At 45.3% G+C, this 13,607-nt stretch overlaps 1 protein-coding gene across 4 annotated transcripts in view; it reads right to left on the reverse strand.

Moving 5' to 3' along the window:
- PIGK (phosphatidylinositol glycan anchor biosynthesis class K) overlaps nucleotides 1-11,833 on the reverse strand; it is a 162,584-nt gene extending 150,751 nt beyond the window's left edge. For all 4 annotated transcript variants that reach the window (XR_016350258.1, XM_089780468.1, XM_075936291.1 and 1 more), the window contains exons 1-3: nucleotides 11,676-11,833; nucleotides 8,741-8,794; nucleotides 3,856-3,947 (exon numbers count right to left, since the gene is read on the reverse strand). Coding sequence is in view for 3 of the 4 variants with exons in the window: in XM_089780468.1 (XP_089636594.1) it covers nucleotides 3,856-3,947; nucleotides 8,741-8,794; nucleotides 11,676-11,768 (239 nt within the window). In the remaining variant the exon portion in view is untranslated. The remainder of the gene's footprint in view (nucleotides 1-3,855; nucleotides 3,948-8,740; nucleotides 8,795-11,675) is intronic.
- Nucleotides 11,834-13,607: the final 1,774 nt, after the last annotated feature.

The raw sequence follows: 13,607 nt of genomic DNA on the forward strand, positions 1-13,607 counted from the left end.
ATATTGCAAGCTTTAGAGCAGAGACTCCAAGTGTCAGAGCACTGTCAGATTCTATGCAGCACTTAAACAAAACACCACCAGATAGGCACAAAAGGTAAGGGTACCTAGACCACTCGATCAATACTTATACTATAAGGCTGTGTCTACATTGGCACCCCTTTCCGGAAAAGGGATGCTAATGAGACCAGTCGGAATTGCAAATGCCGCGGGGGATATTTAAATCCCCCGCAGCATTTGCAATTCCGACTGGTCTCATTAGCATCCCTTTTCCGGAAAGGGGTGCCAATGTAGACACAGCCTAAATGTACTCAAACAGATATAGCCTGTCTTGATACAAACAAGCAAGTTAGGCTGGTAAAAATGCTAGCTGTATCTATGCTATGAAGATCTGTTCCTACAGCTATGTTGATTAGGGATCAGACCTCTTCACATCCCTGACATCAACTTTGCTGACAGGTGTGTGCAGTGTAGATTGAGCCTCATTGTGCTGAAGAGATACAGCAAGGCCAGGTGTGGACAAGACAGCCTCCGTGGGCCAGATCTGGCTCACAGTCGCCCTGCCACTTCTCTGCCCCCAGCCAATCGAGACCAGGGAATGGGGGAGCTGGCGGTTCTCTCTCAGCACTGGGAAGTGGAAGCAAGGACTTCATGCGCTCCCCCCACCCCAGGCTAATGAGGCCTCCTCCACCCCAGGCTAATGAGGCCTCCGAGTCCTGCCCCTTCTACCAAAGGCCCTGCCCCTTCCAGTGCGGCCCGCAATCATTTCAGAAATTTGTGAAGTGGCCCCCTTTCAAAAAATATTGTCCACTCCCGAGGAAAGCAGTTAATCCCACACTCCCTTGCAGTAATTTTGAGCAGCAGACAGCTGCTTTTCCTTTCAATAAAGTTGTATGATCAGTCTTATATTCACAAAAGTCAATGAGAGTTTTGCAACTGACTCAAGTGACAGCAGGATACTACCCATAAGCTGGGGGAATCACATACAGCGAATAGACAGAGCATGAAAGATTCAGAGTCCTAGAAACATAAATAATGCACAAAAGTATGGATTTACCCCTAATTTCCACACTAGCCCATAGTGTTCACATTCACACAGGTAAAGGACAAGGCTGCCTTAGGCAAATAACAACATATGACCATTTAAGCAAGGGCCCAGTTCAACTGCATCTTCCTTTCCCTACCCAAGACCACCAACAACTACCCCCAAACTAAGGCTGTGTCTTGACTGACACAAAGCTTTTTTTTTTTTTTTTAAGAAATCACTAATGTGCAACAATTATATCACTCTAAAATCCTAAGAAGAGATAAGGCACATGTCATTTTTAGCACAGGGTTGCCAGGCAAGATCAAGACTCTACGTCACCACGTCCAACCCCCGTGAAAATACAGACCTTTGTCTCCATTAGGTTTTTACAGCAAGATTACTAACGCCTGTTAGTTATCTTGCAGTTTCCAACACAATTTTTTTTGGTCAGTGAAGACTATCTTAGATGAGCAAGACATTAGTCTCTAAGGACACCAGTGCCCTGATTCTACCTCACCCAGCATAGTTATTGCATGCAAGCCACTTTATGCAGATTGTGTACTTTAATAAGATAGTCAGAGTGAAATCTGGAGCTACAGCACCTGAAGCCAGATGGGGATCTGGTCTTTACTGTCCTTTAGGAACAAAAGTTGTGGTAGGAGTTACTATAAAGAGCTTTTTTAAACAAAACAATCTCTTGCGTGTAAATTAAGGATGTTAAATTGCAGTTATCTGGCTAACTGTGTAGAACCTACAATTTCTATCAACTACATGATTAGTCAATAAGGACCACTCTGCAGAGCCACAGCGGGGGTAGTTCCAGGAGCCACCCACACTGCAGCTCTGCATTTTAAATGTAGTAAGAGCTGCCGGGGCTAGAGAAGTAGTGGGCACACGGGAAAGAGAAGGGGCTGGTGCAGGATAAGGGGGCAGGTCCCGGAGGGCTGAGGGGAGTGAAACGGGCAGGAATCAGGACAGCAGAGGAAGGTGAGGGGTGGGGGACAGCAGGCACCAGGGGAGCAAATGGTGTGAGGGGAGGGGAGGAGACATGACAGCAGAGGGAAAAATGAAAGGTTTATAAGATATGTATTAATAATTTGGGTGCCACAGTGGCACACATCTGAACAAGATCACATGAACTCAAAACTGGTACGCAAGATAAAATTTACTCTGCTCATGGGAGGAAAATCTTAGAGGAAACACTTCCCTCAGCCTCTCCCCCAGAGTTAATGCAATGTAAATTGGGTTAATGCAATTGCAGAATAGTTGCATGGGGGTCCTGTGAGGGCCAAACTCATCCCTATTGGCAAGAGGACGATGGGAGAAGTTCTTAGAGGAGTCACATGACACCCTTCTGGTCATGTGTCCATCTTGACCCCGGGAGTACTACCTCCACGGGTGGGACTTCTTGTGGCAGGGGGCATGGCTAATGGGGGTCAAGGATGTGGCTAATGTGTCCCTAATTTTGGTTCAGAAAATATGGTCACCATAATTATAAGGGCAAGTGGGGCTGGAAGTGCCCTGGCTGCCGGTCCTGCCCCTGGGGACTATCAAATAGTCATGTAATCGTTAACATTTGATGAGGCCACATGACTATTCAATTACATGCTATCTAACATCCCAAGTACCTGCTACTCTTATTTCTCTGCTGCTTCAGGTAGCAGGCTGTGTTCAGAGCAGGACAGTGGCTGCTGGCCAGGAGCCCAACTCTGAAGGCAAAGTAACCACCAACCAGCAGCAATACAGAAGTAAGACAGAATAATACAGTATCACCATCTTTACTTCTGCGCTGCTGCTAGCCTTCAGAACTAGGCTCCTGGCCAGCAGACATTTATCTCCAGCCACCCAGCTCTGAAAACAGCACAGAGGCAAGAATGGCAATACTACAAATCCACTAAAATAACTTTGCAATTGTCTTTTGGGTCAAGATCCCCAATTTGAGAACACTGGTCTCCTCTATGAAAAAATATAGTGTGGGGGTAAATAAACATAAAAGACCAGATTTCACGATCTGACACACCTTTTTCATGGCCATGAATCTGGTAGGGCCCAGACAATGGGAGCTGAGAAACTCACACTTTGGATGAGTCTGCAGTTTTTTTACAAAGGTATTAACTAAAACAATTATACAAGTACAAGCCTGGTATGAATGCAATTATACCAGAATAAAGATGACTTATAATAGTATTGTCTCCTTCCCATAAACCTTTAATATAACTGCAACCACATCATGGAGTTTGTGCCATTTTTCACTATCCTGGTGCAACTGATGAGCACAGCTCGCATGTGCAGAAAAGGCACTGAACTCTTTTGAAACTTCCACCAAAACGTCTATTTTTAATAAAGTTTATGACATGTAGAAGCTTCTTTGCTAGAAACCAGTCATTTAGAGGTCCTCACTCTAATTGTGTGCCCTTGATTTAGCTGAAGCACTGCACTTGTAGTTAGGCTTGCTCATTAAGTGAAGTGTTCTTTAATCAAAAGGCATATTAAAAATACATTAGTTATGTTAGACATGAAGCTGCAATATAGTGACTGAATACATTTTACCAATTTTCAACTGTGCATTCACAAACTAACTAGCAGTGCAATTTAGTGGTTGGTTAGCATCACATAATTTGATCCAATTATCAATTTCTGTCTGGTAGCATCACAGTACATACTTTTGTCATTTTCCTTTCTAATAATATTATTCCAACTTTTAGTAAATTAATGTAATTAAGTCACTGCTCTCTACCTGCTTATGAAAGGAAGAGACCAACATTTTAGTCCTGTTTCAGAAGATGAACTTTTATTTTAAAATAAAAATTTAAACAATAAGATTATCTTACCTATCAGGAATGCCTAGCCTCTTGACGCTTCTGTAAACTGAAAGTGTATTTGCCACATGACGGTAGTTAAACCAGAATCGAGATGTACACACCTTCAGTGTTTAAAAGAAATAAATACATATTAAAAGATGTAAGCAATGCATTGAGTTATTATATGCATCAATGTATGTTGTTTGCTGTGATGTCAAAAAACTAGCCACTCAGAGATTCAAGAAATCAATGCCATAAGTAATATACCCCTTCTATGCAAAAAAAAAAAAAAAAAAAAAGTTTTTTTCATATTTTGAAAAAAATGTTAATGTATTGACACGTGGAGAAAACGTTCATTTAAAACTAGAAAAAGTACTAAAAATAAGTATTGTGGGAAATAATCCAGCACTGACAAGTGGATTACTTTAATTATTTAATGTTTTCTTCATTTCAAATTTCTAATATAGCCCTGTTGCAAAGTGCAAGTAAATGAATACAAAGTCCACATGACTTTGAAGGGAACTTTTGCTGGGGTGTCTGGCTTTTAGGTAGTCAAATATAATAGCATTAGAGTTGGGCCTGAACAACAGAATTTGCATACTAACTCTCAAACAATTAAGGAATATTCAGATTCCAGTTTGGGGGCACATTTCCAAACAATGTGTCAGTTTGTTTAAATACCAGTAAGTAAACAAGTAAGTGTAAGAAGAGTGTTAGAAGTAACTTTCAGAATCTGATTAAAAAGTAGTCATTATATTTTATGTTACAGAACCTTTGACACTATAACGACTAAATCAATATGAATACTAATGGCCTAGTATTTCAATGCCACCAAAGATGTTTACGGACCGAGAAACCATGGAATTAATCACGAGATCAAAGGATGGTACCCAACTCTTGAAAGCCAATGAATCAATTGCTTCTCACTGGAAGGAGCACTTTTACGAGCTCCTGGACAGCCCCTCCACCGTAGTCCCAGAATCCCTTGACCGAATCCTTCAGCAACCGCCTAGGGACGATCTCGCAGTACTTCCTACCCTGAATGAGGTCCAAGCTACCATCAAAGTGATGAAGAGTAACAAGGCAACTGGACTAGACAGAATCCCCGCTGAAGTTTTCAAAGAAGGCAGCCCAGAGCTCCACAAACAACTCCATTTCCTAATTCTCAAGATCTGGACTAGGGAGTAGATATCACGAGAGTTGAGAAACACATTGATCGTCAGTCTTTTAAAAAAGGGTGACAAATTGGACTTTGGAAACTATTGCGGCATCTACCTGCTGGCAACAGCAGGGAAAATCTTAGCTCGAATCCTTGCCAATTGACTCCTGCCAATCTCAGAAGAAATTCTTCCAGAATCCCAGTGTGGCTTCTGACCATTTTGAGGAACAGTGGACATGGTCTTCACCGCTCAGCAATTGCAAGAAAAATGTTGCAAACAAAATCAAGCCTTATACATGAGTTTCATCGACCTGACGAAGGTGTTCGATTCAATTGTAGCGCCCTGTGGACCATCCTCTCAAAGACCCCAAAAAATTCACCAGCATCCTGAGGCTGCTTCATGGCAACATGACTGCCACAATGCTGAGTAACAACAGATCTCAAAGCAACCCCTTTGAGGTCAAAACAGGAGTCAAACAAGGCTGAGTCATTTCCCTAGCACTGTTCTGCATCTTCATTGCTATCACCCTCCATCTCATTGATGGCAAGCTTCCAGATGGCGTGAAGATTGTCTACAAAACTAATGGGAAGCTTTTCAACCTCAGGAGACTGAAGGCCAAAAGCAAAGCCTCCACAACTTCAATCATGGAGCTCCAGTAAACGAATGACAATATGGTCGCTGCTTTTTCTCTCGTAGCTCTTCAGACCATCTTAAGTGCCTTCGCTGATGCGTAAGAGAATCTTGGCCTCGCACTGAACATCAAAAACACCAAAGTGCTCCATTAACTCTCGCTGACAGGACAATCTCATGTACTGTGTATAAAGTCAACGGAAAACTGCTGGAAAACATGGAGCATTTCCCATATCTTGGAAGTCATCTCTCCGCCAAAGTCAACATTGACGCGGAAATCCAGCATCGCCTGAGCTGTGCACGTTCTGCTTTTGCGCACCTGAGACGAATGGTCTTTGAGAACTGGGACATCAGTGCCAACACAAAGCTCTTTGTGTACCGCACAGTGGATGTTCCAACACTGCTATACACATGTGAAAACTGGACAACATATAAACTTCACCTGACGGTTCCTGAACAATATCGATCTTGCTACAGGCAAATCTTAAATATCCCTTGGGAAGACGGCACATAAACACTAGTGTCCCAGAAGAGTCGAACATGACTAGCATTGAAGCTATCATCATCTACCAACAACTTCACTGGATTGGTCATGTGGTCCAAATGCCTGATCAGTGCCTCCCAAAACAGATTCTGTTTTCCAAGCTGAAAGAAGGACAGAGGAGCGTTGGGGATGTGAGGAAGCAATTTAAGGACATATTGAAGGCAAACATGAAAAAGCATGGCATCGGTGTTGACACTTAGGAGAACCTTGCCCAGGACCGTCCCCAGTGGAGAGCAGTAATCCGTGAGGGGATTTACTTTGAGAGGCCCTACCACTGCGCAGATGAGGAGAGGCGGAGAAGGAGAAAAGAGCGGCTAAAACTGCCCCGCATCCCTCCAATAGCCACCAGCACCTGCCACTTCTGCGATAAGACCTGCAGCTCCAGAATCGGGCTGGTCAGCCATCTACAGATCCATAAATAGGAGGGTGACAGGAAGACGTCCTACTCGTTATCGAGTGACCGCTGAGAGGGAGAATGGCCCAGATACTATGAAAGATGGAAAGAACCTTTCCGATGCATGGAATAATACTAAAACCTGTAAGGCTACATCTACACTGCAGCATTATTTTGAGATACTAGAGGTATCCCGAAATGGCTATTCCGCATCTTTTGAGCGCGCCCGTTATTTCAAAATATAACCCACTTGCTATTCCGACATCCCTGTAAACCTCATTCTACAAGGAGTAAGGGATACTTTGAAATAAATCACTATTCCAAAGCAAGTGCTGTGCAGAAAGCACTAAATTTCAAAATAAGCTATTTTGAAATTGACTTGAAATAAGCTATGCAATTTGCATAGCTCAAATTGCGTAGCTTATTTCGAGCTACAGGTCTAATGTAAACGTACCCTACATGAGCTTACTAAGGCCTTGTTTTACACTACAGGGGGTCCTCGCTATAAGTCCAAGATATGTTCCAAAAAACTTGGACTTATAACAAAAAACTTAAAGCGAGGAATTTTTTTCCCACGGCTCACTTCCATTTAAGCAAATTGGGGGGAGTGTTTCACCCAACTTATAGCGGGGAATGAGAGGACTTATAATGTATCAGTTCCTACAAACGTCAACGACTTTAGTGTGGAACGGATGTATACTGGGACGACTTATAGTGGGGACCCCTGTACTGGAGTAAGTCGACCTAAGTTATGCTACTCCAGCTACTTGAGTAACACAGTTGGAATTAACGTATCTTAGGTCAATTTACTGAAGTGTCTACATTGTGCTGCATTAATGGAAAATGTTGTCCTGTCAATTTATCTTACTCCTCTCAATCGGATGGAGTACCAGAGTCAACCAGAGCACACACTGAGGTCAATATCATAATACAGTTACTATCCTGGCTGGATTTGTGTGCATGGCTTTTCAACCAACAGCCCCAAAAGCGGTGGCTCCTCCCAGCAGAGGATCCAGGACATAATTGTGAGAGGAAGAGGAGAGGAGTGTTCTTCTGTCTGGGAGAAGATTAAAAGTTTTGGGTGTCAGTACCACCACCAGCAGGAGGCCATCAGTATCAGTAATAAAATATGTGTGTTCTGTTATATACCTAGCTCTGTTTTAAACCTAGTGCCACCATTTCAGGACTTTGCCTGCTTGTGACAATCTGCAAAAGATGACCGAGTCATGCAACATTTTATGAAGTGTGCTTAAAGTTAAACTCAATTAATCGCTTTGTTGATTTACGACCCCAGACCTTTTCTCAACTGTGAATTGAGTGAGGCTCTAGCTTCCAACCTGGCTCAAGATGTCTCCAGAACAATCAGTGAGAGCCATGAGAGTAACTATTGTTTAACACACTAGTAAATGTCCTTGGAAGGCTGACCAACACAAGAAACATTTAGGTTCAAGTTACTAGAACAGCTCAAGAAATCATGATCAGATAGAGAAGAAACTACCCAGCCTCAATTGATTCAAGATACAGCAATAAGTACAGATTGACAAAGAACCAAAGGCAGGAGGCAAGACATTTAGCTTAAAAAAATCTTTAACGTATATGACATAGGAGTTGATCAATTAAAATCATCTCTTCAAAAGATGCCCTTTAAGTTGCTTTACTATTTAGACAAAACAGAGAGAGCAGATTGTTAAATAGGTTTCTGAATATCAAGCTATTGACTTTTGTAGCTACCAGTGATAAGTACAGTACAAAAACACACCTCTCTCAATGTTTATAGCATTTTTCTTTTTTGAAACTCTAAGTTCTTTGATTCATTTATTTTATACCTCACAAGTGGTGTTATCACTTCTATTTTATAAATGAAAAAAAATGAAGCAAAGTTATCTTGAGACCAGAGCCTAAATTTTGCAGGAATTTGAGAAAACAAAGAATACAGTCTGGTCACAAATACAGTAACTCACTCAGGGTTGCACAGGAAATTAGAGACAAAGATCGGGATAGAAAGCAGATTTTTTTTAAACTTTCAGCACCAAATACTTCTCATATTATTACCAGCATTATCTCAAAGTCATGCTACTTAGTCCCAGGTCTTGATCTTGCTGCATATGGGCAGACTGCCATGCCACTAACATAAACCAACTGCAGGATCAGTGTTTTACTTAAGAAGGCTGACAACAAATTGCTTACCAAAACTGCCCAGTTATTTGTATGTCCACTTCTAAAAAACTGTCCTGCTTGGTCCTGCAAGAAACACAAAATATTGGATCACTTGTGTAGAAATGAACTTAGGAAAAACCTACAATGGGAGGTAAGGTGAAGGGGAAGAAAGGAACGGGAAGGTAAGGATTGGTTCTTCAAAATATAAAATGTTAATGGCAAATGGAATTTAAACCTTAAACAAACTAAACGGAAAACATAACTTCCGGTTCTGGTTTATAGTGGGGATGTAAAATCCTGGTTGACCTAATGCAGGGGTGGCCAACCCGTTCCGGACAAAGAGCCAAGATATCAGTGGATCCAATGCGAAGAGCTGAGGAAAAGTCGTAGAGCTAAAGAAAAAAAAGGACTGCCCCTTTAAGAAAACACGTTTAGCAGCTTTTTGACCACAACAAGCTCTCACTAGCCGGTATCATCTTTAAAACGCCATCTTTAATGGCCACACCGGACGGCTCCCCTGCGCCGGTGAGCACAGGGAGCCGGAAGGAGAGGGCCGTTTTCAGGTGCGTGGGGGTAGCTTTATGAGCTGAAAGGGGGGGCTTCGCAAGCCGCACCCAGGAGAGCTGGGGGGGAGAGAGCTGCATGTGGCTCGCGAGCTGGCCACGGCTGACCTAATGTTTAACTCGTTAACTGAATAAGCAGGTTCCGAGCTGGGAATCACTCCAACTCAGCTGCAACAGTCTCACACTGGGGCTGGCTCCCAAACTTGCACTAGAGCTGGAACTGCTACCAGCTCCCACCCTGTGTTTGAACTGGGACTGCCACCAGCTCCCACACTCCATACTGGAGCTGGTTCTGCCAGCTCCCAGTCACCCACCATGGACGCTCCAGACAAGAACAGACCCTTTTTGCATCTCACATCCTGTGAGGCTGAAGCAGCTCCCTGCCCATGGCAGGAAGGGAGCTGCTCCAGCCCCCACTGATTACAGGTTAACCAGATCCACTAAGCATTACCCATTTAGGGTGATGCTTATCAGTTAATTGGTTAACCTTTCACATCCCTAGTTTATAGTAGGAATGTTAAATTTCAATTATTTCCATCGACTATTCAATTAGTTGTTAAGGACTAGCATGGCGTTCCACCTTTGAAAGGCCACATGGGGGCTCCTGTGCATTTCAAAGATTGAAACGCCACGTGGAGCTCGGGGTTGGCAAGGAGTCCCCCTCTGGCTCCGGGCTCCACGTGGCACTTCTATTTTGAAATGTACAAGAACTCCAGAAGGGGCTCTTGTACATTTCAATGCGGAAAGACTCCACACAGTATTTCAATCTTTGAAATGTACAAGAGCCCCAGACTGGGGCCAGCTATGTCTAGACTGGCATGATTTTCCGCAAATGCTTTTAACGCTTTTTAAAGTGCTTTTGTGCAAAAGCATCCGTGGCCAGTCTAGACGTGATTTTGCGCAAGAAAGCCCCGATCGCCATTTTAGCCATCAGGGCCTTTTTGCGTAAAACAGTTCTTCCCTGTCTATTCTTGCCACTCTGTGCTAATGCCTCTGATACAGAGACAGCAGCCCAGGGTGCCAGACAGGAGCTGGTCCGTAATTAGTGTATTTTAAATGTTTGATTTTATTTCCATTAGCAATTGTCTCAGTATTAATTTTTTGCAAGCACAGAATTTTATTTTTTTTTGCTTTATCAAAATGTTAAATATAGGATTCCTATTAAACTATAACATATCTGGATTTAAAGTGAGCAGTATGTAATAAGTATAATTACTAAATCATGAAAACAGTAGAACTATAATACTTCCTGATCAAGGGACAATATTTAATTAACCCCTTCAGTTTTTAAAAACACGATGCTCTGAAAAATGTATCTGAATCAAATACACAAATTGATGATAATGTATTTGCATTGATCACAAAAGTGAACAACAGTATTAGTCTTGTATGTTTAACTAAACAAGAACAGTTAACTGCAAACTGAGAAGCCAAACAGCTCTCTAAAGGATTTAAAAAAAACAACCCTCACTCCCTATATTATAGTCCCTATTCAAAGAGAATTGGTAAATGGGAATACATCTGAAAATTAATTTTGATGCAACTAAAATAGTTGTTTATACATTTTATAGTTTAAATTAGGAATGCAAAAGGTTAACTGGTTAACCAGCTTGCCTCATCCATAACAGGTGAGGCTTACTGGTTCTAGTTAACAGATAGGGTGTCCACACTATGTGGCCTGCCAGTACAGCCCGTCTGCTTCAGATCCAGCCACTCTCCCAACACCCTACAGGTTGCAGATCACACACTGGCTCCCTAGGAGTGTGGCCTCTGCCAGTCTGGTTTCCAGAGATGCTTCGCTACAAGCTCTGTAGAATCAAGTTTATTTCAGTTTTGTATTAAAGAGCCCGGGGCGCACGCAGCCATGATCTTTAGCGGTTAAACGGTTACATTTTAAACCGCATTTTTACATCCCTAATGTAAACAAGACATGGTGCGTACTTGAGAATTCCCATCGTTTATAAGCGCATGGCGCACATTTTACATACGTATGGTTATTGATACTAAGAGAGTTGGTGAAACGGGAGGATTCCCAGGCTCGGGTACAAAAGACGAAAGCAAATAAATGCAAAACAAGAGCGCCAGGGATCCACCTTCTGTGCTTGGGCTAGGAGGGGAGGGCAGCTCAAGCTACCTTAGACGTGAAATGGGAGTTTTGGGTCACGAAGCCGAGCTGATGGGGCTTTGGCAGCACTTCACACATGGGGAAGGGGAGGGGGACGGTGACGAGTCTCTCGCCCAACGCCGAGGCGGGGCTGCCGGAGGCTTAACCCTCCCCTGCCCAGCAGCCGCCTGCGGTGCCCGCGTGTGGAGTCAGCGCCCAGGCAGCTCCACCGCCGCAGCCCCCGGGCCCGGAGCGCGAGTCCCCCCTACGGGGCGGGGGGCGGCCCCAGCTCCCCTACCTGGATCCCGTCCGTAGCTACCGACCCGCAGCACGCCCACAGCAGGGCGGCCGCCGCCGGGAGCCAGCGGGGAGCAGGGAGGGCAGCGGCCATGGGGCACCGGCTTCCCCCACAGGAAGAGGAGGCGCCGGCGCGCGCGCAGCCCCGCCGTAAAACAGCGCCGGCGCCCCGCCTCCCTGCTCCCGGCGGCTGCTCAGCCGAGCCCCGCCGGGCCCTTGCGCGCCGCCCCTCAGGGGAGCGGCCTCCAGCCTCTGCCCTGACTGCTGGGCGGTTGTTGCTGGAGCCTCACGCGGCCTCTGCCCACAGGCGCCTTCCGAGCACCTGCCCCACAGCGCCCGCTGGCTGGGCACCGCGGCCAACGGGAGCTGCAGGCGGGGAGCCCCCTGGCCACCCACCCGCCCGCCTAGGAGCCGGCGGGATGCGCCGCTGCTGCCGCACAACGAGGGCCTGAGGCGCAGGCTTGGAGGGAGGGTGAGGAGCAGGCTGTGAACTGCCCAGAGGCGACCGGGGGGCACCTGCCTCCCACAGCGGGGAAGGGCCAGTGCTCAGTATTGTGGCACCATCCTCTCCATTGGGTGGTTCGAGGGACCCCACGGCACCTGGTGTTGACAGTAGGGGTCAGGCCCGTCCCTGCGCTCACCAGCTGCAGGAAGCAGAGTGACCCAGACCCGGCTCACTCCGCTCTCCCTGCTCCCACATACATGGCTCAGGGGAGGGGGGCTTGTGGGAAAGGGTGAAACACACACACTGGCGCTGGGAAGCAGAGTGATGCTGCTGTGAGCTGGGGAGTGAAGTTGCCCCACTCCCGCCGCTGGCGGATGCTTGGGGGTGACCCCTGCTGCTGGCACCAAGCACCACAATAATCTCCCAAGATGCATTGCTTGGGGAGCGGGGACTTGGGTCTAGGGTTGCCAGATGGTTTCAACAAAAATACCAGACGCCGTTGACATTACATCACAATCTAGATTGCGTCTTATTTAGAAAATACTGGACATTTATATTTTCTCAATTTGTTTCCCGAACAGAAAGCTCGAATACTGGATTATCTGGTTCAAAACCGGACACCTGGCAACCCTACTTGGGTAACAAGGTGGAGCAGGGTGGCAGTGGAGCAGAAGTGGGGAGGAGCAGAGGTTCGGAGGAAGAGGTTGAGGTGGGGCGGGGAGGAGCAGACTCAGGTGGGAGCTTGGGGTCAAAAGTGTGGGGGGGAGATGCCACACCTGGGGCAGAAGGTTGTCCCTCCCCCAGGCTAAGGATGGTGCAGGTAGGAGTCACTTGGGGGCTGGGCACATAGCCCTTGTGTCCCTCCCCAGTAAACCGCTCTGTAACTGCCATTACATTCAAGAGACTGTCCTCTAACTTCTCCCATTTTTTCCATATTTTTAAAAATTGATTGCTGTTTAATAAATTTTGTGCTTTAAACTTTATGTAATTATCAGTGGATCACTGAAGTGTGAGAGGACCCAGCAGGAGGGATACCCTGCCTTAACTAACCCTAATAAAATTGGGGGACAAGCCTCTCTCCCCTCCAGGAATTCTGGACCCAGCCTTGTTAGAGGATTCTGCCACAAAGGAAAGTGGAAGGAGAGCCCTCGAGCTCAAGGAGGCCTCTGGATAAAGAAAATGGGAGAGAGGACACAGATCCTTTCACTAGTCCATTTCATTGTGGGGAGTGTAGCAGCCAGGAAAGTTCCCTACAAAAGTGGGACCATCCCCCCAGCTTACAATTATGTGTGCTATGTATTACACACACACACACACACACACACACACTCAAAAAACATTATAGTTACAGTAAGGATGTTAAGTACTGTATTGGGTAATTGACTAATTGAATAGTCGATGCATTTTGCATTGACTATTTGATTATTCTATGAAGTGTCTTTTCCTTTGAAGTGTAGCAACAGTCCTAAGGCTATTGCTACACTTCAA

Source organism: Pelodiscus sinensis, chromosome 9, assembly GCF_052426305.1.
Source record: "Pelodiscus sinensis isolate ZL-2025 chromosome 9, ASM5242630v1, whole genome shotgun sequence".
Classification (NCBI taxonomy): Eukaryota; Metazoa; Chordata; order Testudines; family Trionychidae; genus Pelodiscus; species Pelodiscus sinensis.